Here is a 24,389-nt window from a genome sequence, read left to right as displayed (position 1 = left end):
CGGGGGGGGGGGGGGGGGGGACGGGGCACGGGAGGGGGACACACAAACACAAACACACACACACACACCCGGGAGCCGCGCAGCCGGCGGCACGCGCACTCCGCAGGCGCGGACGGGCCGCCCCGCCGGGGCGCGGAAGGCGGGGGGGGGGGGGGGAGGGGGGGGGGGGCGGGACAGCGGCCCGTGGGGCGACACAGCGGCGGGGCGGGCGGCGGCAGCGCTAGGACCGCGGCGGCCGCCGGGCTCGCCGGCAGACGGACAGACGGACGGGCGCGCACGCAGCGCCGCGCAGGGAGGCGGCGGCGCGGAGGGGCATGGGGAAACGCGGCCGGCCGCGGAGGGAGTCGCGGGGCGCGGAGGGGGCGGCCGGCGGGGCCCGGTGCCCCCTCGGGGACATCTGTAACACGGGCCCCGCGGCGGGCATGGACACCTTCCTCTACAACGTGCAGGTGCTGCTGGAGGCCGCCAGCTATCTGGAGCGGATCGAGAAGGAGAATAAAAGTAAGTGTGTGGGCTTGTGGCCGCGGCCGCGCGTGTGCGTGACCGGTGGCGGGGCGGGGGGGGGGGGGGGGGGAAGGGGTGAAAAAAAATAATAACGCAAACTTTTAGCTGGCTGCAGGGGCCGGGGATACAGTGACAAAGGGCGCCGGCGTCGGCCCGCACCTCCCGCAGAGGAGGCACGCGTGGGACACCCCCCTCCACACACACACACACACACACACACACACACACACCCGCTACCGGGGAGGCCGGGCCCCGGGGGGAAAGTTTGGGATGGAGAGTGGAGCGGGACCGGGGGAGGGTGTGGGTTGTGGGGGTGCACATCTCCGCTTTTCGGGGAGGAGGGGCCGGGGGGGTGGCGGCGGGGGGGAGGAGGCGGTGACACGTCCCCGCTCCCCCCGCCGGGGCATGGGCAGAGTCACGTAGGCAAGCGGCAGCGCCCGCCAGGTAGCCGGCGGGGAGGGCAGGGTAGGGCAGGGCAGGGCGAGCGCCCGGTGCGGGGTGGCGGCCGGCCGCTCCGCCGGCCTCCTGCTCCGCGGGCGCGGAAGATACGCGGAGCCGGCGCCTTTCCCCCGCGGCGCGGTCTGCCGAGCGGGGAGCGGGGCTGCGAGGGGCGGCGGCAGCGACGGGAACAAACGCGTCGGGAACAAAGAGGCCGCCGTGCTCTTCGCGCCCGCCCCCCCCCCCCCCCTTCCCGCGGCGTTGCGCGCCCGCGGAGCCCCACGCGCGGAGCGGACACCCGCGGCGCTGCGCCTGGCGGAGCCCCGCCCCTGCAGCCACATGGTTCGCACATGGAGGCAGCCCGCCGCGCTCATTGGCGGCGGGCTCCCGAGGGGCGGGGCCGTGCGCCCCGATCTGCCAATGCTCGCCGCCGAAGGGGGGGGTGTCCCCCCCGCGTGACGTCACGCGTTGCCGAGCGGGGCGCGGAGCGGCGCGGAGCGGCGGGGGGGGCAGGGGGCGGCCCGGGGGCCGCTGTTCCCGCGGGGGTGTCACATCCAAGCGCTGCCGGGACCCCCTGAGCCCCCTCTTTTTTTGCCCTTGTTTTCCTCGGGTTTCCCTGTTACTCTTTCTTTTAGTCTTTAGTTTGATTTATTGTCTGGTTCTTTTGTATCTATCTATCTATCTATCTATCTATCTATCTATCTATCTATCTATCTATCTATCTATCTATCTATCTATCTATCCTTTCTTTTATTTTCCTCTTTTTTACGCAGTTTTCCCATTTTTCCCCCTCTTCGTGGAGCGTGTGCTGCGTTTTCCTTTCCGTTTTAACTTTACAAAGGGATTAGCGAGTCCCACGCCGCGCCTCTCCACCGCACCACCACCCCTCTCCTTGCCCGCTCACCCCGCTATGGCAGCCCTAGGTCCCACGCAGGTGACGGCATAGGGTGCCCTTGTTCTGCGGGAACAGCCGCGTGGACGCAGACTCCCGGGGAAAGGGATCCCGCTGCGGAGAAGCTGCTCCGCTGCTAATGCCGCGGGGGTGATGGGCCGTCAGCCCTTATTTTCTGCTCGCCCAGAACAAATCCAGGCTGCTTTCCTGTTTTCGAAAGTTGAATGAATATTGGGGTGGGTTTTTCTTCCTCACGTGCTAATTGTTGTTTCGTAATGAATCTGCAAAGCCGTGCGTCTGAGGAGCTAAGCAGCACCGCGGCCGGCGGCTGCGAGCAGGGAAATGACAGGAGTTACCAGCAAAAATCGGGTTTGCATGTGAAAGCAGCAGCACCGCTGCTTTGGAAATCGAGTGTGAGACCGCTGGTTTGGGTTTGTTTGTTTTTCTTTTATTTTGGAGTTCTTCTGTCTTGAAGGGGAACTGTCAAAACCGTGTTTTTTGGGGGGGGGAGGGGATAGAATTTTTCTTGCTGTTGAGGTGGATAGTATCTGATCTTTCATATGCTCCATATAAAAATGCAGGATTTTATGCCGTTCCTTGTTTGGAACTGGAAAATGAGCAGGTCAGGAGGATACTGGATTTTTTTATTGCTGAATTTTGAAAGGAGGTGTTTACATCCAAACAGCTCCATTCCCGAGCACTTTTTTTCACTGAAGCTTTCGCTAACAGTCGTCATGGTCATAGTACTGAAAATCCTCACTTTTATTAGGCAATTCTGCAAAACCTTTCAATATTTCAGTTTGCAACCAGGACATTTTAGGTTGAAAAGTCCCATTTAACCCAAGGCTCAACTATTGAATGTGCTGTTCAGAACGTGACCATCGTAAACCAGGCAGCTTTTACATGTTGCTCCCAAACAAAGAAAAATGCTGCTGGGATTGGAAAACAATCTTTGAGAGCTACAGACCCTATCTAAACTAAGAAATAGCTGCAGAAGTGGAAGGGTTATGTACTAATGTATAGACAGAGTTTTACTGGGAAGAGATTTGCACGCGGGGCTGCGGTTATTGCACCAAGAGGATACTATGCCCTTTCGTCTGCCAGCGCAGGAGTGATTGCTCAGCGCACCTCGTGCTGGCAGCCGGGCAGAGACGTTGCTCATGGCTGGTCACTCCTCGTTACAGTCTCCCACCGGGCAATTAACAGTGACAGAGGCGATGGGCTCAAAAAAGTTTGGTGATGGAGACTGTGGCCAAACTTGGTCGCAGGCAGGCTCGGGGCTCGCCGGCTTCCTGCAGGATGCCCAGGTCATTCGACCGCGGTGTTACTCAGGGCTGTAACGAGCTATTTTGGTGTTACTCCCATCAGGAAGGTGTCTGAGTCACCACCCTGTTGTGCTAGGTGCTGTACACATAGGGGAATGACAGTGCCCTGCCCCAAGTAAATGCGGTCTTGAAAAAACAGAGGTAATAGGCAGATGTTTGTCTCCTCCTGGCCAGGATGGGGGCAGGGGCCGGGGCCGGGTGAAGTGCTGGGATGCTGGCTGGGATCAGCATCACAGCTGTGTGGAAGCTGAAGGGCTTTGGGAGCCAAAGGCAGGAATTTATGGAAGGGCTATTATGGCTGGATGAGTTAAGTGGTTTTCCTAGTAGTTCTACACAGTTTCTGATAAACCACACTCAGTGTCTGCATTCGTTCTTCCAAGTCTTTGGTGGCTGAGCCAGGTTGTTCACCTTTTAAAAACACTGTCCCAATCAGGAGTGGATGCCATTTGGTAGAGGGCTCCCCTGAGAGGCAGAGGCAACCCTGACCCTTGTGGATCCAAACTCTTGGATGTCCCAGAGTGTGCATGTCACAACTTCTGGCAGTAGAGGAGAAAGCTATGAGGCCCTTTTCAAGCCCCAAAACACACCAGTTTCCCACCTCTGCCTGCTGGTTGGTGGTGTGAGGTGGGCGGTGGAGCCTTCCATGTCTAGGGCAGGACTTCCAGTTAAGGCAGGAGTTTCATACCTGCTCAGTGCTGAGGGAGAAATAAAATTTTTTTAAGTTTATGGGTCCCACATCCCATCGTTGTGGTCATGAATAATAGCAGAGGGGCCGTGGGTTGGCTGGATGGTGTGGAGACAGAACCACAGGGCTGAGAGCCACAGGACAGAGTAGGATGTGCTGTCAGGGCTATGGCAGGGGGAGACCATGCTTCAGGAGTGCCCTTTCAGCATCAGCAGTGAATCTACCATTGGAGTGTTCACTCACCTTTAAAAAAAAAAGGAATAAAAATTATCTGTATTACAGTACAGTGATGGGGGAGGCTTGAGTCCTGTTATGAGACTGCGTGGGTAAACTGGAGTATTTTAGCTACTGAAATAGAACTGAATTATTTTTCCAGTTGAGCCTTTGGAAATGAATAACAGTGCTGCCTGCCTGCTTGCTGCAGTTCTTATGGTGAAACCACAAAACCCAATCCAAACACACCTTGCTAACTGACATGTACAGGTTTCCAAATGACCTGTTTCTAGAAATTTAAGCTTGGTATCTAAGTAATAGAAACGTCACATGAAAAAAATTACAGTGGCTGTTTTCAGAAATGGAAGTTGTGCTGAGGGCAGCTCTGTTGGTGTATCTGTAACCTCTGCAAATGCCACTTCATGAATAAGCATGGCTGGAAATCTGTAGCAGCTGAAATGCTGGAGTTTGGAAGATGTTTTCAGAGGGACTTGAGTAAACTCAGCTGAGGTTTAGTGTGTGCCAAGCTTCCCCTTTGTGTGTGTGGACTCAGGCTTTTGTCAGTAGGAGTTGCATAAACACGTGATGATTTCTTCGGATACGATGACTTACCTGTAATAGACATGGTATGTAATATATACTGATCTCACTACAGATACAGATGTATGTTGCCATTTCCTCTTCTGAAAGCATGAAGGCAAGCAAGCCAATGTAACAACGGTGTCCTTATTCACAAGTCTAGTAGAGGTGTGCATGTGTGGGACAGTGGACTTTGGCCCCTCTCAGGAGATAGCTAGATCTTCTTCTCGTGCTGGCTATGTTTATTGACCATCTGACCAGGAACAGCAAATGGGTGACCTTAGATTTGTCCTTTGCTCCTGAATAATCCTCTGAAGGAGAGCAAAACTGAGCCTTGAGGGTGAGTCAACAGTATCTTCATCATGTGGCTCCTTCTGTTGTTTATGTGCTGTTTGGGGTCTTTTTTTGACAAGCCAAAGTAAAGAAGTATCAGAAATGTATAATTAGTGGAGGGCAGAAGGAGCCAAGACTGCCTTCAGTCTGTGCGCAGAGCTCCCATTGAATCAATGAGAACTGAAGACATCCCTCAAGGTCAGTATAGATGGTCTTGGATCTTATGGTGATGTGATATATGGAGCAGTACAGGACTCCTTTATCTATATATTTTTCATCCAGCTCACAATAAACCTCTTTCATTCCTCCTGGTCCGTGACCTGGCCACAGTGATTCATGTGTTAGCCACTTCCAGGTTGGGTTATTTTGACTCACGCTGTTTGGACCTCAGCATAAAATTCAGAAGGAAGCCTCAGCAGGAGAAATGATAGGGCAGAGGTAAAACTGTGGGACTGTGCCAGAAGCACTGCTGAGAACCGATCACATCCTTTGTCAGCTGAGCATCCTGAGAGCTGGTGGAGAGGCACCTTCTGCTGTTGGCTGGAGCATCCTACCCTGTTATTTAGCTGAGGGACCCCATCCTGTATGTGATATATTTTTTTCTCATGGGCGGTCCTCTTTACTTAATTTTGAAGCTGGGTCAGTCAAGTGACTTGACCAAAGTCACAGAATAAGTCACTGACTCAGAATAAACTGGGGAGAGGAAAGGAACAAGTAGCCCTAAGAGCTGGTGAGCTTGCAGCCTTTGCCTGTTTGATTGGCAGAGCTTGGTCTCTGAATCAGAATGAGGTATACAGCATGTGCTTTACTCCTGTTCAAACTCTTGGATATCCAGGTGGTTCGGCTCTGAGAAATGTCTGTCCTCACCCATGGATGGGTTCCAGGCACCAGTGGGAGTGCTGAAAGGGATTATCTGATGCCTTGTGAAAGAATGAGGCTCCCGGATGAGAAATGAGGCCAGGTCCTATAGGCGGTGTAGGTCCCTCACTGAAGGTATTGCAGGCATTGGAAGGGTGTTGAGTAGGTGGGATTTGGGATGTTCTCCAGCCTGCTGCTACAAGTCCTCCAATGCTGAGCTGTTATGGTCATGACTATAAGAGTAGAGACCTGGTTACGGTGTGTACTGCTAGGTGGGATATTCAGGTATGCCGGAGCCATTGTTCCCCTGGCTAGAAAAACTGAGGACTTTTATGGATCTGCTGTCCACAGAAGTTTGGGGAACTGATTAATCTTTTCACTAATTTGAGAACAGCAGAGAATGATTCCTACTGGGGATCTCTATTTATGCCTTGATTGCAGCGGTGTTAGGTCTCAAGGCTCTGAAAGAGATATTAAGAATTTGCAGGGTTTGTGCGAAGGTGGGCAAAGGAAGCTCTTGCATCTTTATGTTCCTCTCCAAGTTTGCAAGGAGTTTGGGATAGGAAGATTTTAGAAAAAGCCAGAGAAGGGATGTGAAACTAGGCAATTTAGCCAAAGGGATTGCCCTTGTTGAAAATAACTTCCACGTTGCAAAGCCTTGTGTTATTTCTAAGTCTTGTGTTCAAAGCAGAGGGTTGGGCATCTTGATTCGTGAGCTGTGTTCCTGTTCCACCTCTAGCTTAGGGTGTGTCTTCATGTGAGTGATTATGCTGCTTACACCTCAGTTTCCCTTCCTGCAGAGTGGAAAGAAAAGTGCTGAAGTCGTTGCAGGTTTGAGAAGCTTAAAACATTACTTTCTGGAATGCTCTTAGAAGATTTCCCTGATGGAAGATGCCAGTTTAATGCAAGTGATGGTGATGTTGGTAAAAAACAGACCACATCTGTTCTACTTGATTAAAATAGTACAGCAGTGTTTCAGATGTAAATATTAATTGATTTCTGCACTGCAGATTTCTTCTTGGATATTTAAATTGTTGCTAAGGAGGAGGGAAAGGCTATCAGGGAGATTAACAAATCCATTATTAAGGCTGGAAATGGAGGGCTGCCGAAGTGCCATTTAATAAAATGTAAAAAGCCCCTTTCTAAAGGGCGAAGCAGCAGAACACACAATGAAAGTGAATCACAGCTGCCAGAAGGGATGCCAAGCAGCAAGCACTTATAATCAGAAAACTGTACTTACAGATCATTCGGAGCCACTAAATTAAATGATCTCATTCTCCCCTAAAATACTCTTCCCTTAGCCCCTCCCCAGCATTGCCTGTGGATTGCTCAACCACATTTAAAATGTGACTTTGGAGGGTTTTTGGTCAGCAGTTGAATAGTATCGGGCCTCTTCATGCCATTCACTTTCCACCCACTTTTGTTTCCGTCACATATAGCACTGGCATTTTGCAGGCTGACCTGCCCACATGAGTCTTGGGATGACAACTGAAAAGTTTTGCAGATCTGTTGTGGCTCTGTGCTTGTCTTGCCTGCCTCTTCAGGGCTCCTTCATTGGGAAGATGTCCCATAGTTTATTCTCAAATTTGTCTTTGTTTCACACAGATTTTTTTTTTTTCTAATTGTACAGTGTTTACTTCAGAAACAAAGACTTGGAAGCTGACCTGGTGTGTAAATGGAAGAGCTTGATCCTACATCATTTCATGCAGAACTGATCCTGCTGCTACTTCATTCCAGTGCTGATTTCATTCACTGTGTGTATCAGTGTCCCCCTCCTTCATACTCTCTTATTTTGTATCTTAAACTTGCTTCAGGAGGCTGACACTTTGATATATTCCTAAACTACCTCTTCATTTTCCAGCCATGGCTTTCCTTATTTAATCCCTAAAGTGGCACCACGTATCTCCAAATATGCCATCAGAAAAACTAGTGGTAGTGGATGCTGACAAGAACCTGTCTTGCAGTGATTTTGGGGCTCCATCATGGGTTTCTTGGGGGGGTTGCAGAGTCAGGTTTTTTAGTGTTTAGTGTTGCTAATCCTGAGAGGCAGATGGCTCCCTGGTTTTGGAAGCAGGTTAGAGGAAGCACCGCTAGAGCCCAGAAATGTTCACACGTTAACCCCACTGTTACAGAGCGGCATGTGCACCAGTGTCTTTTTCCTTTTGTGTGTAATCCAAGATCATGTAGGTACTCCCTGAGATTGCTCAGATTTGAAACTTTCCATGTGCTTTTAACAATCTGCTCTATCGGCAGTTGCCAGTGTAGAAAAAAGAGGTGGGAAGAGAGAGATACTTCCTGAGTTCTCCCCCAGACAAAAGCCACTTTTTACAAGTGCTGTGGTCTGGCTCGGTGCAAGTACGTGAACTGAGGCTGTCTTGCCTGTGCGAGGGCTGAGGCTTGCTATTCCGCAGTGCAGGATGAGGGAGGTATGTCCCTGAAGGTGTCCCGGCTTCCTTTATTCTTCAACTGTCCCATCTTAAGAGAAACAAAACAAATCAACCCTTTGAGATTTGGAGATGAAAAGGGCTGTGTAAGAACTGAATAGTGGTATTATTTTTACCTCCATCAGCTGCAAGCCTGCAGTTTTCTGAGGAAACCTCAGAAATGGTGAATCAGCGAAATGTGTTTAAAGAAAAGTTAGCTACCCTGAATCCACTTTTTTCCCAGGCCTTCTCAAGCTGAGTGCTGCCGACTCTTGCAACTTCATCACGAGTCTCCTGATACTTTGTGCTCTGCTTAAAGCTCTCACTACCAGACACAAGCCATTAATTGATCATCTCAGCTTTTCTGTTTTGGTTTTTTTTTTTTTTTTCCGCAAGGTACAAGTGTCAGGACTGTGGCAAGAATAAAGCAGAGAGGCTACAAAAGAACGTTTATGTGGAAAACCCAGGTGTTTCCAAGGGGGAGGGATGAAGCGGCTACAGGTCCCCCTTGCCCCGGGGGTGCTGGTGGAGTGTGTCGCTCTGGCCTGCAGGCTGCTGTGGCGTGGCCGCGGCTGCTGCCCGTGGGTGGCCGCCCCAGCGAGCAGCGGCGATGGCCGGGGGGGGAAGCGGTGCCCACTCATCGCCCCCCCATTTCCCGCGGGGCGGAGGGTGCGGGGGCAGTGAGCTGGCAGCGGGGGAGGAAGGACAGGGCAAACCACCGGCACCTCAGGGCCTGAGTGGGCGCGGAGCCGGCACGTCGGGCGTGAGGGCAAACGCAGCCATTGCCCCGGGAGAGGGTGTCTCTGGGCCCCCACGCGTGGGGCGGGGCGGGGCGGGCGACCCCGCGGTGCTCGGCGGCGGGCAGGGAACTACATTTCCCAGGCGGCCCCGCGGCGGCGCCCCCCCCCCTCCCCCCCTCCCTCGCCCGCGCGCGCGCCGGGCAGAGGTAAACAAAGTGGTGCGGGGCGGCGGGCGCGCGGCGAGGCGGGGCGGGGCGGGCTGAGGGGCCGGTCCCGGTCCCGGTCCCGGTCCCGGGCCGAGCCGGGAGGGGGGCGAGCCCAGGCGGGGGCCGAGGGGGTTGGATCCTGGCAGGGCTCGAAGTGGGGGTAAATCCGGGCCGGGGTCGGAGCCGGGACCGGCGGGGGTGGGCCGCGGGCCGGGCCGGGCCGGAGCGGGGGGGGGGGGGTGTGTGTGTGTTGGGGGGCGGTTACGGGTTGTGTGGGACAGCTCTGGGACGTGGTTCTGGAATAGCTGTCGCCTCGCTGCCTCCCTCGGAGGGAGGATCCCGGCCCCGCTCCTTCCTCCGGCATTTCCTCGCGTGTTTCCTTGCCACCTCCGTGCGCCCACCCCTCGCCCTCCCTGGAGAGCCGCCCCCCCCCCCCCCCCCCCCGGGAGGAGAGGGCTGTCGGTGTGTGGAGGCCCGGGGACGGGGGAGAGACGGCGAGAACCTCGCTCCTCCCCCCCCGCAACCGCCCCCGTTTCTAACGGGGGAGCTGGGAGCGTGGGGGCGGAGGGGGGCCCGGGGCTGCGGAGTCCCCCGGCTGCCGGCCTGGGGGCCATGGAGCGGGTCCAGATGATCAACATCCAGCGGCTGCTGGAGGCGGCCGAGTATCTGGAGCGAAGGGAGAGAGGTAATGGGGGGAGGAGGGGTGCTGGGATAACAGCCCACCGGCGGGGGGAGCGGGGTTGGGGTCACAGATCCCCGCTGAGGGGTGAGAGTGGCCCTGGAGGAGGGGATCAGAGCGAGTGTTTGCTGGTGGGCTGGTGATAAATCCCCAACAATGAGGGGTTTGATGAGGGCCAGGGTTGATAGGTCCTCCTGGAGGTAGTGGCTGAGGTGGAAGGTTTTTGCAGAGAGGGGGGAGACTGAGGTGAATGCGATTTCTGGAAGGAAAAGTGGGGATTGGTGTGAAAGTTTCCCACCAGGCACAAAGGACTGTGGTGGGTGGCTCTGGCTTTGCAGAGACCTCGACGGCACAGTGAAATATGCCTGCCTTGCCCGGTTCAGATAGCTTGGATAGGAGGAGAGGGACAAGGCTCTCTGTGGGCTGTCATGTTTTCTTTTGATGTTTTCAGGTGTTTGAGTAGTGGTGTCCTTCCGCCAAGGTTGGCAGAGCCTTTACACTCCCCTTCCTCTCTTTTCTCCACCTCCCAGTCCACTTCCCTCTGAATACATCATCAGTCATTTCCCTGAGCTGTTGTGGTTAAGGGCCTCCTCAGCTAGGCTGACGGGGTTAGTGGTGAGGCCTGCCTGCTGACTTTTTTTTTTTTTTTTTTTTTTTTTTTTAAATGACCCTTTTTTTATCCCCTGCCTGTTGATTTTTGTGCAGAGTGCGAACATGGCTATGCCTCGACCTTCCCCTCAGTTCCAAGTCCTGGACTACAAGACCCAAAGCCCACACGGAGGCTGAGCCGGGCAAGAAAACACAGCGGCAGTGGCAGCAATGCGAGTATTGCCAACAGGTACGGTGCGGGCTGGGAAGTGTGGGGTGCAGGGCTGACCAGGAGTATAAAACTGGAGGCAGGGGAGAGAAACTTACCCTGAGGGGAAAATGGGAAGAGTCTGAGCACAAGGGGATTCAGAGCTGGGACACACAAGTACAGCATCCCTTCTGGATCCGTAGCACTGAAAGCAGAGGGGACACAGGGGAGCTGTATCTGAAGTGGCACTGCCAGCTGACTCTGTGCCAAGGCTCAGATGCTGCAGAGGGAAGGGGAATAGGGAGATCTGTTCATAGGGTTTAGGGAGGAGGTAGGCAATAGCTGTTCCCATTATACACAGCTGATGTCTTTCCAACCCAGAAGTCACCGCTTTTAAGGGATAGCATGCAGGCAGCCTGGGTGCTTTGGGATTGTAATGACAGTCATGATTTGAAGCAAGGAAATCATGTTTTGAAATGGATCCCCTACAACAAATGGGAAAGAGAGAGAGATGACTGGCTGCTACGTATAACGTGTTAAAAATTCGGTTCAGGAAAATGAAGCTGTCTTTCACTCTGCCTTTCAGGGCAGTGGGATTTCCTGGTTTTCTGATTGCTTGGTAATTGTAGAACTCTACATTTTTGACACTTCTCTTATTATGCAAGGCCATACTTCTTGTTTTCTGAAGTCTAGAAGAGACAACAGAATTAAGCCCATCACTTGGTGCTGTGGTAGGATCTGCCTCTCTTCTCTCATTCCTGGTCTTTTTGTTTTCTTTTGCTCTCTTCTGTAGAATTGTTCAGACCTTGTTGAGACCTTCTGGGATAGAGAAACTTTAGAAAGATAAAGTGTAGTTTTGAAAAGGCAATTGCAAGCTTGCTTTTACTGCAGCAAGGCCTGTGCAATCCATAAAATGGTGGCAGGTGGCTCAGGTGATTCAAGCTTCCGTAAGGCCATTGGGAAGGACCTGTAAAGGCCTAGGGGAAAGGTGCCTTTGCTTGCAGGGATTCTGCTTCAGCAGCATTTGATAATAAAGGTTGTTGGAAGTGATGTTAGGACACCTTGCTGTGGGGGAAGACTTCTTCATCAGGATCAGCATATCCTGAGCTCTTTGTATGCTGCATGTTTATATTTGCTTCCCTCCTTCATCCAGCCGCTCCTGATTTCAGGGCAGTTGTAGCTCTTTACTGTTTCCCATGAACCAAAGTCCCAAATCCCAGTGACTTTGTGGTGGGAAATGGTGACAAATACTGAGTTGAGATCTGTATTTTTCCTCTCTAGGTTTCTCACATGCTATTTTTCCATCCCACACCTCTGTCTCTCAAAGGCCTTTGTCATGGCAACCTGCCCTTCTCCAGAGGAGGGCTGGAAGCACATCCACCTCAGGAGCTCCTTAGCACCGAATCCAGCAGCCTGTAGGCTGGAGAGGGATGCAGAGCACTCCCCGTCCCTGGGGCCTGGGTGCTCAGCGTGCCCTGCCAGCACAGAGGCCCCAGGCACAGCTGTCACGGGGCACCGTGCTGTGCTGAGACCAGCCCGTTGGGCCCTTTAGCATGACAGGCGGAATATATTGATGTGGGGGGAAAGGCAACAGAGAAGCGGAAAAGATACTTTCTGGTCATTTAGAACCTTCATTATACAAGGAATACTGAGGACAAATTGAATCTTTAGGGTGTTACCCAGTTTGTTGCCTCCCATGCTTGTTTCAGTCTCAGGGAGCAACCAGCGTCAGGTCTGGTCTGGGCAGAGGCCAAAGCGGGTCTTTTGGGGACCTCAGACCTTACAAACACAGTTGGAAATGGAAGTTTCTTTTAACGCAAGTCGTAGCAGCTTGCACTTGCTGTAGGAGATGGAAGGCCTTCCAGATGGCTGCAGTACCGGGAAGCAACAACTGTGAAGTTCAGGGTGCCTCCAAATTCGCTGCAGTGTGTTTTGCGTGACTCTGAGTATAGCATCAGCCTTGTTTAAGGAAGGCTCTGTATCATCCCTTCCTGTTAAAATCAAAGGGACGATTCAGTAAGTTCTGTTTAGTGGAGTTTGAATAGACTTTGAATTAAATATCAAGCCTCTGATGAGGGGTAAGACTTACATTTGATGTGTGGAGAAGAGATTTTCTAAAATAGCTTTTGTTTCAAAATGTTTAATTAGTGTAGAGAAATTATGCATTGAGATCTCGTGCAGATCTTGTCATTTAAAAGGCTCCTGTAAAAATGTCTCTCAAGCAACCTTGGCAAAGCACAGTTGTTTTCCGTTTGGTTGTTGGGATTTTTTTATTTATTTATACACTTAGAAATTGACGTGTGTGTGTTGTTGCTGGTCTTTATTGAACCAAATAATCCACGATTATGTGGCACAGGGTATTTACAGAGCCTAGGTGCTCTTTAATTCGTAGTTGAAATTCAAGTATTTCCCTTCAGCATTTGCAGGCCAGACATGACAGCTATTTCTTCCCAGCAGGCTCTGTGCTGTCATGGCACAAACACCTAGAAAGTTCTGAGGAACAGGCATCCCAGCTCTGGATGGAAGTGGTGGAGTAAATCTTATTCTTAGTGGAACTACGAAGGTCTCCCAGTCCCAGCAAAATAGTGGTTTTCTACCCCAAACAGGGGTGTGCAGATAAGAGGGAAAACATTGCTTCATTGTTTCTAATTTACATGATGCATTTTTAAAGGAAGATGTTTTGGTTCAGGTTCTCTCTTCCTTCATTTGTCCCAACTGTGCAAGTGACAGAATGCAGATTACTGCAGAGGGGTTCCCCTCTGCAATCCTCTGGACTTTAACTATATGTATGTGTAGTGTTTTGCATGGGTATTTTAAAGACCTAGTGTTGCATGTTGTGGTTAAAATCATTAAAAATATGCAGTCTTGCTTTAGTCAGGGATATTTAGGTACTGAAAATTACCCACTTGTAAAAGTATGTGGAGAATCACATTCATTGTGACCTGAAGTTCATAATAAACAAGAGAAACTTTTTTGAAAAAAATCCCATTTAAAACATAGCTAAAAGCAAAAAACCAAGCAAATTAATTAGCCAACCCATATTAAAATAGAATTTAATTTTGCTTTTTTTAAACTTGCTCTTGACAAAAGTATCTTCTGGTTATTGGACTGGGATGAAAAATTAGCAGAGATTTATTGTTACATACAGTATCACTTATTTAATGTTTGTTCCTTCTGAAGATGTTTCTGGGACAGAAGCTGAGTTCTGAAATCTTGCTAGAGGAGTGAAGTAGTCTGTGCTGGGAGTACAGTTCTGTGGGTACGTTAACTTGCATTTGATGTCACTGAAAACTGCTCTTACAGGCCCTACAGATGCAGTTCTAAATAGATCCCGTTATTTGAAAGGTTCATTGTAGTTAGTTAGGATTAGACTGGTTTGATATTTATATATTTTGGAAGATAATTGAGAAGACTTTTTAATCAATTCAAATCGTTGTGTCAGCAGGAAATAAACAGCAGGGATGCTAAATGATTCCCCCCCCATAATACAATCATTTTAATGAAGTTAAGATTTATAACAGAATCTGAAATTATATAGTAATATTAGATTGTCATTTGTATTTTGTTTTTATTTAGACCCTCAGGCATGTTGAAAAGCCTGTCATTTTTCGGTCTGATCCTGGGGAAATGCCAGGCACCCTCCCAGAGGTGCTAGGAGCCCTCAGCTCTCCGGGGAGGCCTGTGTTGTTAAGGGCACTCGAAGAATCTATTGCTCAGTTCCATGGGGGAGGGTTTGATCTCTGTCCAGTTTCTTTTTCCTTTCATTTTCCTCTCTTCCCATTATCCTCCCTTGTGTCTGAGGCTGCTTCCCAAGGGCCTTTCAGACATCTACAGTCAGGTAGCAGGTTGCCTGCAGAGCTTGGAATCAGCAGCTGTAATGGGTATGGTAAGGCATTTTGGATATGGTATCTTGAAAATCTGGGTGTCTGGGTTTCTTTGCCCTTCTGGCTGTTCTAGTGATGTAGCTCCTCATTTTCTCTGATGCTGCACTCTCCTCTGCACCATTTGAAATTTTTTTTCTACACTTCTAAATCCCATCACTTGGTTTTGTGCTTAATCTTCTCTGTAGCCCTCCACTCTTAAAACCTTTGAAGCTGTTTTTTGTGGGTTGGAATGGGGGATGTACTGTTGAAACCCTCAGGTACTCTTGGTTTTAAGCTTAATTTGCTCACAGTGTCTCTGAGCAAGGATTGGGGGGCGGGGGGGGCAGGCAGGTGTATATTAGGTACCTCATGTGCCACAGGTTCACAAACACGGGTGCAGAAGCTGAAAGGATGTGGCATGTGTAGCTGCAAGTCAACCCTGGCTGGCTGGTGCACAAGAAAGCCTGATTTACCAGAACAGCAGTGCTGTGCAGCTGTACCGTGCTGTGCAGGGGAGGAGTAGAGGGGTTGGTGAACACTTGCTTAAGCGCAGTTTTAAATATAACGTGTCTTCTGCGTCAGAGGGATTTCACTACCCCCCCATTGTGCTGATGACTGAGTACCTGGAAATTTTCGGTCTTTCCTATAGCCCCCAGAGTTAGGACAGTGCTGTAATTTTGATTTTACTGTGGCTGAGGAGGTGCAGGGGGCTGAGCGGTTTGCCTGTCTTATGTAGGAAAATCCTGAAAGAGCAAATTGCTGTGTCAGCCTCTGTTGGTCTACTTTTCGTCACAAAGCCCCTACCCCTTTCTTCACATCCCTGAGAGCTGGTTTCTGAGGCTTTTTGTTGACAGCTTTGCTGTTTCCTAGCCTCTATCAGTTGTTAGTTGTTTCTGCATGATACTTTGTTTATTTGCTTGTGGGATTTCTTTTTAGCCACTTGCAATCACGCTGGATCACACCTTACTCCACAGCTAGTGGGAGTTGAGTTTTGGCTCGCTGTGTGTAGGTGGGTTAGAATCTGGCCCTTGTGTAATATGCCGGGGATAGAGACTGTCAAGCCTTGTAGTGCCAGGGAGCTGCTCTATTCATGGCTCAGGACTTGGCTTTGCTTCACAGAGTACAAATCCACATGTGTAAAATAGAGAATGGATGAGATTTGCTGGGCCATGTTTTGATTTATGCTGGATCTTGATAATGTACAAACAGTGTGATTACTATCTGAGGTCTTCATGCTGCTGTTGAAATTTTGTCTAGAAATAGTTGGCGATGGGATCTTGTCTTCCAGTAAAGACTATACTTGAATGTGCTAGTTAATTTTTCAAGAAAGGAAAACTAGACAAGGCTGAGCTGTTAGGGATTGCTTCTCTATTAGAGACATTGAGAGGGACTGGCCAGCAGTATTGACTATAGTTGGGTGTGAGCATGACTTCTTTTTGAAAAAGCATAATGACAGTTTAGAGTGTTAGGCTGGGAAAATGGATTGCTGGTTCATGCACGAGAGGCGGAATCACCTTAAAATCTCACTATCTTCTGTAGGCTTGGACTGGAGTACAGTTGATCAGGTTGGCAGGTAGGGCTGTACTCAAATAGCTCAGTTCAGCCTCAGCACATCCCATCTGCCCATTTGATGTAATTTGCCCCAATGCAGTCTGCAAGTGCAGGCAAGCAGTCACAGTGATGCTGGAGTTTCTGAACCTGCTGGCACTAGGTTGTGCCTTTCCTTATCTCTGCTGATCGATGTCAGAAACTGAGATCTAGCCAACAATTTGGGGGAAAAAAAAAAAAAAACAACAAAAAAACAAACCCAAAAACAATACCACCCCATGCAGGTGAGGTTTTGTACTCAGTGTCTTTTCAGTGATGCTTGGCTTTGCAGTACTACAATTGGCAGGTTAACAGGCAAAATACAGAAAGTGAGGCTAAACCCAGCAAATGGCATGAGAAGCATAAACCCTATTCCCTAATGAGGAATGAGGCCTCCAAAAGTGCTAGGACTGATGTAGCAGTTTCCATGAGGGAACCCGCTGTGTTCCCCTTTGACACCCTGTTTATTTTATAGCCTTCCAAGTGGGAAGGTCCTGCAGAGCTGTAGTTCATGCTTTCCTTTTTGTGTTAGTAATATAGCCATGCATAGGGAGATCTGTGTGGCAGAAACCCATGATTCTAGGCTGAATTTATACTTTGATACATTCAGTAGGTGTAAAATTTAATTTATAGTCTCTGAGTTGTGCAAAGAGGCCTTTGTGTAAACTAGAAGCAGGCCCAGTTGTTGATGTTATCTGCGACTTCGCTATAATTCACTGCTGCAGCATCTGTCTGCTGTTTTGTGGCAGTGGAACTGTTAATCAGGGCTTGTGCTGTTCAGGTTGCAGTATTCTACCCAGGTAGAACTGTTCTGCAACTGCCATGAGCTGATTTGCATCACTGATAGCAGTGCTGGTGCAGTGAAAAGAAACTTCAGAGTTTGATGCTTAGGGTCTACTGAAACATGAAGGTTGTTAGCCCCAGCTCTTAGAGAGATCTGGTAGGGAGGATATTTGGGCCAAATCCGGTCATCTGTTCCTGGAATTCCCTTATTTTCTCTTCCCATTATATTCAGTGTACAGTCAATTTCCTGGTTTAAGTAGTATTCGTTATTTGTCAGATGTTTTGGCTTTCTTTCCCTTCTCATCACGTTTGTATCCCATTTCTATCTTCTCTGTGTAATGCCTCATCCACAACACATGCAGGTATTTATCCTTCATGTTTTTGTTTAACCTGACCTGATCCTTTGACAGTGAATTGGTTGTCACCTGTAGCACTGTTTCCATCTGCTCAGCTGTGTGTAGGTAAGACTGACTTTTTCTCTCCTTTCTTGCTCCTGGTTGAACTTTCAAATCCATTTCTCTTTCTGACCCAAACAGACCAGTCCATGTCATGCTGCTGAGTTAATTGTCTTGCCTGTTGGGAGTTCTTACTGTTGGTCATCTCCTGATCCCTCCTGACAAACTTCTGCCCAAATTCAAAGACTGGCTTCTGTTTGTTCTCCTCTTGAGAGTGTTGGCTCCTATTTCCTATCCCCTTTGAACCAACAAAGATAGGATTTATTTTTGTTGACTATTTTGGGCCCTCTTGATCAGAGGCTGTGGGTCTCTGGGGCTGTGCACTTGGCTGGCCTTTCCCTGGATCTCTTCTCTGTGAGACACTGCCTTGTTGATCAGCTCAAAGGGAACAGGCCTGCTTTTTCCATCCTGCTGGATGTATTCCCATCTCTCACTTCTATGCTCCCTACTGTACTTCCATTCTCTGATATGAAAGTGATTTCGCTTCAGTTCTGTTGCTTCATATATCCAGTTTGAAGTAGCCTAGACAATCTCCAACATTATTTTAATTACTTGTTTATACTTTGCTGCTTGCTCTGTGGTGAGCAGGCATGTGGACTGAAAGCAATTCTTTTGCCTCAGTTTTGATTAAAGTTCCTCTGCATAAATAAGTCGATTATTTTCTGAACACTTCTCATTTATCTCCTTCCATCTGTTAAGCCATCAGGAAGAGAGAAGTTATGGGAAGGGGCAAAAGACATTGGGATTGCTGTTGAGACTATTACTCCAGTCATCATTGCCTGAGTGCTTGGGTAGTTGTAAAGTAATGTATGGTAAGGTAGCATGACACCGGTTATGGTTTGCCTTTAACAGTTAGGCTACAAGCTGTAGCAGTTCATGAACTGTTTCACAAGTAGCTTGGCCATCTGGGAGCAGTGGGAGGTAGCCACCTTGCTGCCTTCATGTTAGTTGCTTTTGCTTATGAGCCAGAACTGTAAGAACAGAAGAAATCAGAGCTCTTCTGTTTTTCTCAGCCTTTCTTTTTCATGGATCTCGCAGATGCTAGATGAGTATGTCCTTGTTGACAGAATATAATCCTGAACATCAGGACATCTGGGTTCTCTTCCTGATATTGTTACAGCCTGTATAAGTCTTTGTGCCTCAGTTTCCCTAATACAGTGTGTAGCTAACAGTGATGTTAATGTAATTTCAAGTATATTTTCCTCCCCTTTGTCTCCAGGCACAGTATTGCAGCAATATAGTTGTAACATGAGCGATAACTAACAAGGCTAAATAGAAGTGAAGAAAGTCTGGCCTGGCCCACAGCCATACAAATGCCATCAGTTTCTTCTCTAACAAAGTGTGTTTCAGTCAGGTGGCGTTTACTCAAAAAGCTCATTTCCCCCAGTGCATCTGAAGGCAGTTTCTTTAGGTCAGAAGATGCGCGTTGCAGAGAAGTACATGTTCCCCAAACAGACTGTTACTCTGCAGATTACACTGCTAAGGCTATTTCTGGATATGACCATCTTCTTCAAAAGGGTAACGTTATGTGTGGGAAGAAGCATGGTATAGGGCAGAGGGCTGACATGCTGGGCCCTTGGATCATTTCCTGAGTCTGCTGCCGAAAGGCTACAAGATCTGGGCACGTCAGATGACCTACATGGGCCCTACCATCTGTACATTACATGGCTCCTACCATCTGTACGTTGGGGTAATGCACACACTTTTCTAATCCTGTTGTCAGGAAGTAGAATCGGTATTTTGGAGCTCGTGGCTGTTGAAAGAAGAGGAGACTGGATCCTAGGTTTTCTAGGTAGATTTGAAAGTTGCCTCCTGTGCCTATATCCTCTTTTTGTGAATCACTGTGATGTCTCTACCATGCAGGTACCAACAACTAAGATACTGGTTCTGGTGTGGCCTTGGAAGAGACTGAGTCCCTGAGCATGGCCTCATGGAGCCTGCTGGAAGTCAGCGGGGCAGGGACTGCATAGAGCTTTGTGCAGCCTTACCGTGTTGAATTGAAGCTTGAATATTTACAGAAAAAATTTTGTTAGCAGAGGTACTAAGGTGCTAGCAGAGGATGGATGAAGTCTGTGCCTGATTTTACTTAAATAATTCATTTTGCTTCAAGCTATCTGTTTATGGTGATTGTGGAGGGAGGTTGTCCTTCCCAAGTAGCACTTGGGAGAGACCTGGGGGACAGCACACACCTGACATTAGTGTGAAGAAGTGTCTGTATTTTGTTGTTGTCATTCTGTGCCATACTCCTCTCAGCTCATGGGGAAGCTTGGAGGTGCCATGGTGAAGCCACCTGACATTTCTCCTCACCAGGTTCTGAAAACATGATTTTGTCAATGTATTTAAAAAAAAAAAAAAGTCAAGACTTTATCTAGAAGAAGCTCAAACTCCCTTGCATCATGGATCATAGACAGGAATCTTACCTTGGTGAAGGCAAAGAATATACTTTTTCCTGACCTGTGAGGATCTACCTGAATTTGGCCACGTTCTGAATCATTATAGATGTCGGCTATAGATGTTGGGAGATACCTCCCATAATGAACATACATCAGCCTTTGTGTCTGATTTGTGTGCACGAGCCCCTTCTGATGTGGTTAACTGTGGGCTAGGAAGGGAAAGAGTTGGTTTCTGTAGGATCTTTGCTCACCTGCCATAGAAGTTAGAAGGCAGATGAATGGAGCAGTGAATAGCACATTGGAAAATTTGCTTCATAGCTGGTCCCTGTCAGCAGCCCTGTGTACATGCAGCAGGTCCCTTTCAGACCAGCTTGTCATAGGAGACCCCCAAATAGTCTATTCCTCATACTGTGACTTTTATTGTTTTTTTTCCAAAGTATGAGCCTGAGATCTGAGCTGTGGAAGTGCTGATGATGCACAGCTGCAAGGGGCACCAGCAGGAGTTGTGCCTTGAAGGTTTAAAGTGGCCCAGAAAACCAGGCCCTTAGGGGTCTTCACAGAGGCACTCGGAGGGACCAGAAGCTGCAACTTGTGACTTCCCTCTTTCTTAGCTTCTGATTTGGAAAGCGAGGATGCTTGACAATAAACATGCTTGTGAACTGCCTAGCTGCTGCTCTCGGTGAGCCTGTCAGAAAGCCTGTAAGGAAACCACCGGTTCTGTATTCAGAGCAGGGCTTGGCTTGAGGCCATGCGTTGAACAATGAGGAGAAAACAAAATATTGAATAGCTGCTTGTTCAGCAAACCCAGTTCTTCTTGGCCGTGCAGGGCTCTGTGTGAGAGAGAGTTTGAGATGGGGCAGTTTTCCCTTAGCACTTGGGGCTAGGACCAGCCTCTGTATGATAGGGGCTCAGGTGGTACAGGAGAGGACCCACAGCAGCACGCTTGCTCCCAGCCTGTACAGTAGGGAGGGAAGCCAGCTCTGGACTTGTTTGCTGGCCCCAGATTGCAGCACTGAATGCAAAACAACATTCTTTTTGTGTGGCCTGGCTTGGAAAACCCTTCCCCTGCAGAGTGCCACCTTGTACTGTTTGACATGGTGTTGCTCTGGTTTGGAGGAGCCCAGTGCTGGGACTGGGAGAGACCCATGGTGCTCAGCAAGGAGGAGCTCTTTTCCTGCTCTTTCCTCCCTTGTGCTGAAAAAGCAGAACATGCACAAACAGAACAGCTTGCCTTGTTTGGGACTGCAGCTGCAGTTCCTTCCCCACCTGAGCGTTATGCCTGATGTGTCTATTGGATGAGTTTTGTTGGTAAACTAATATTACTTTGCTCTTGGCTCCTGTTTTAGATTCTTCTCTGTCACCTCATACGGTGGTCTTTGGCAGAGGGTTGGCTCACTTGGCAGACAGTGGGCAAGACATGAGGGCTGGTTTAGGTTTGCCTTGTTGGTTGTGGCTTTTTTCCACTTACCCACTTGCAGCTTACAATGATTATGTCATTTTTTTTTGTCTTTGACCCAAGAATCAGATGGCACAAATGTCCTTGTTAGATGTCTCTCTGGGATGCCTGAGAACAGCAACCCACTTATGCGAGCCTTATCCTGGGGTTCAGGGAACCCAAGTTAAGTACCCTGCTCTGCCACAGGCTTCTTGTGTGACTTTGGGAAAACCATTTAGAATTTCTGTGTGTTGCTGTTGTCCCCACTGCGTAAAAAGTGTTAGGGAAGAGTTAATTTCTGAAATGTTACCAACTGAAATAATGATTGTGAGGAGCAGATATCAAACTGAGAGTGGCTGTGTAAATACCGTACGTGGCTTTCAAGACATTTACTTCTTCAAGGGATGTATGCAGTATACTTTTTAAAGTTGTTTTTGACTGAGTGTTGCAGGAGGCTTTCAGGATACTGTGTAGAAACCCAGGGGTAGGTGACTTTCTGTAGTTGTGAACTGCATGAAGGGGTGCTCTTCCCCTCATTGAGCTGAAAACAGACTGTGGGGCCATTTCTCCTTTTCCAAAGATGAAAAACACAAACAGATGCCAGTACGGCTGTGTCCCCTTCTCTACTGGAGTCAGAGAATGTGAACTTTGGAAAGGGTCTGGCCTGATCCTGGGAAAACAGCTTTGATCAGAGCTTTGAGAGGAATCTGATACCATGTCCATCTAAGAGCGACAGAAAAACTAGCCAGAGTTTGGGGCCAGGGTAATCTGGTGCATCTCCATTGACGTCAGTGAGAAGGTGGAACGATCTGTTCTGTCTCCACCTCAGCTCCTCATGGAGAAGCATTTATTCTGGACCTCGAGGCCAGACAGTGTCAGGGGATCATGGGATAGTAATGACTAAGATAACTTCTGTCTCTAGTACTTAGTGGAGGGAAATGTTTTGTTAGATTTTGTTGATATGCAAGGCTGAAGTGAAGCTCTTGTTGGATTTGGGGCTGGTACTTGCAAAGGACATAAGGATGGCAGTAGAAGGACTACTATTCCAGCTATGCCCTTTCCTGTTCAGCTGCATTCTGCTCCTCACTGCAGGAGCTCATGGCAGCACTGAGTACCATAAACTGCAGTGTTCCCAAGGCTCATGTGCAGCCCTCAGAGCCAGGCTCCTGGGCCTCCCAGAGGTGAGGTGGATTCACAACTCCCTTAAAAACTCAGCCCTTGGGTAGCTCCATCTGGGCAGGAAGATTTGACTCTTGCACATCTATCATTAGTCTTACCATTGGGCTGAAAGCCTCACATGCTGCTACTGGTGGAGCTTCTCCATTGGCTTCCCAGACCTTGGTTTGTGCAGTTGGTTTCATAGTCTACTTATGGTGTTGATGCACTGCTGCTTGAAGCCTTCTCAAAACAGTGGGGTTCTTCAGCCGGTAAGTTTTGTTTTGTGGACTCAGGTGGATAAAAGCTGTTGATCACCTTTTCGTTTGTTCCGTTTTGTCATTTGGCTGTTTGGAATAGGAATCATTTCTGAGGAAAATCTCGCATAAAAGGCTGGTGATGTAGTTCACTGGTTCTAGAAGGGTGGCTGGTCTTGGCTTGGAGAAGGGAAGAAGGCATTTCCTGCAGGGGAATTTGGTGGCCAAGTGAATGGGTGTTGACAGAGCCAGAAGGTGGAAAAGGTTTGTAAAATGAAGAAGAATGAAATTGGATGTGATGTGGTGGTGCATAAGCAGTAGAGGGAAGTAAGAAAGTGTTTGGCCTGATCTGTGGATAAATGTTCTTGCTGTTTTGCTAAACGTGATTCAGGTAACTCTGCCTTAGTTTGCACAAGCTGATGGAATATTTCTTTCCTGATTAATCTGTTAAAGCAGAGTGGGGTGAGTGAATTTGGAGGAGAAACACTGGCTCTGTGTTGGCATTAAGGACATATATTGGAAGAGGTAATCTGTGTATCTCCCAGACCCCTTACCTGGCAATACTTATGGCCAGTGGCATCTCCTGAGTCACCAGTAGCTCTGTGATGGAGATGGAGCTCTTGGAGTCCTCGGCTCCTCTGGAGCCAGGAGCTGGTGCCAGAGGCAGACAGGAGGATGACCACGTACAAGGGGATGACAGGATCATTGGGTCTAAATGCCATCTGTGTATCACGGAGGACAGGGACTCTCGATTGCTATGTTTTCCCAATAGAAAATAGTTGCCTTACTAAGAAGTCAAACAAAAATGCAGATATGCTGCAAATGCACTTATTGGAGTATTTATCAATATTAAATGTGTAAACCAGAAAGGTCAGCTGTGTTTAATGTCATGTGGCAGCTTTGTGATTTTAATTACAGTAAAAAACCCAATGACAAATGAATTCTGTGCTCTTTAGAGCTTGTTCCTCCCTGACGCAGTTTGTTTTGTTGGCTTACCTGCATGCAGGGAAAGTTTGGCTGCATCTGCTATGGTAGAAGAGATTTAATTTAGATGAAATGTTATCAAGTGACAAATTATTTACAGTGTCTCATTCACTGGGGGACTTCAGTGTAGCTTAATGTTTCGGCAACACATTACAGTGTTGGATAGCGAGGTTGCAGGCAGAATCGCAGTAACTGGTGCAAAAAGGTTGTTGCATCTGACATTAGAGAGACTGACAACTGCTGCTTCCCTGTCACTCCATGTTTTGTACTCAGTTTCAAGTATCTGAGGTAAAGAGGGATAAACTTCCGTTTTTCCTCTCAGCTTTTTGTTGAAAGGGGACTGCTCTGCTGTTTTTGTTGTTGTTTGCTTGGCTCATTTCTGTTAAGCTCTAAAACTCTTTCTTGATCTTTTCCCAAGCTGTTTTCAAAATGTGGGCAGCAGGATCCTCCTCCTTATATAATATTCCTTCAGTTTTTAGGGGTAGTTATCAGTTTGGATGTTTTAAATTTATTGTTAAAGAACTGACTGCTATAGAAACCTGACTTTTAAATGAGAACCCTGCAGATGCTTTGTGCTTGAACTACTTTTAAACTGCAGCTGAGGTTTTGAGCAGTGCCAGTATATGTGTGCTTGGGCTTTTGTTTTCCTCTATGGACATGTCCATACCGGCTTGCCCTATCCCCCTGACAGTGGGGATGTGAGCTCCTGGTCTGCGGTCCATGCTCAGTGGTGGCGTCCTTATTTCACTGGGTGACACAGGCTGTGACTGACTATCAACAGCAGCGAAGCAGCATCACACTGAACG

General features: G+C 48.7%; 1 protein-coding gene across 2 annotated transcripts in view; it reads left to right on the top strand.

Moving 5' to 3' along the window:
* The first annotated feature begins 197 nt into the window (after positions 1–197).
* The window catches only part of MXI1 (MAX interactor 1, dimerization protein), a 56,694-nt gene continuing 32,502 nt past the window's right edge, over positions 198–24,389 (top strand). The window contains exons 1-2 of one of the 2 annotated variants that reach the window (XM_042806139.1): positions 198–501; positions 10,581–10,713. In XM_042806139.1, the coding sequence (XP_042662073.1) occupies positions 315–501; positions 10,581–10,713 (320 nt within the window). In that variant the 5' untranslated portion in view covers positions 198–314. Of the gene's footprint in view, positions 502–9,441; positions 9,882–10,580; positions 10,714–24,389 lie in introns of those variants that run through there. The other variant, XM_032988629.2, reaches the window with a different exon arrangement.

This window comes from Tyto alba, unplaced genomic scaffold, assembly GCF_018691265.1.
Source record: "Tyto alba isolate M040663 unplaced genomic scaffold, T.alba_DEE_v4.0 Super-Scaffold_1, whole genome shotgun sequence".
Lineage (NCBI taxonomy): Eukaryota > Metazoa > Chordata > Aves > Strigiformes > Tytonidae > Tyto > Tyto alba.
The sequence above is the reverse complement of the archived record's forward strand: the minus strand, read 5'-3'. Positions and strand labels throughout refer to the sequence as shown.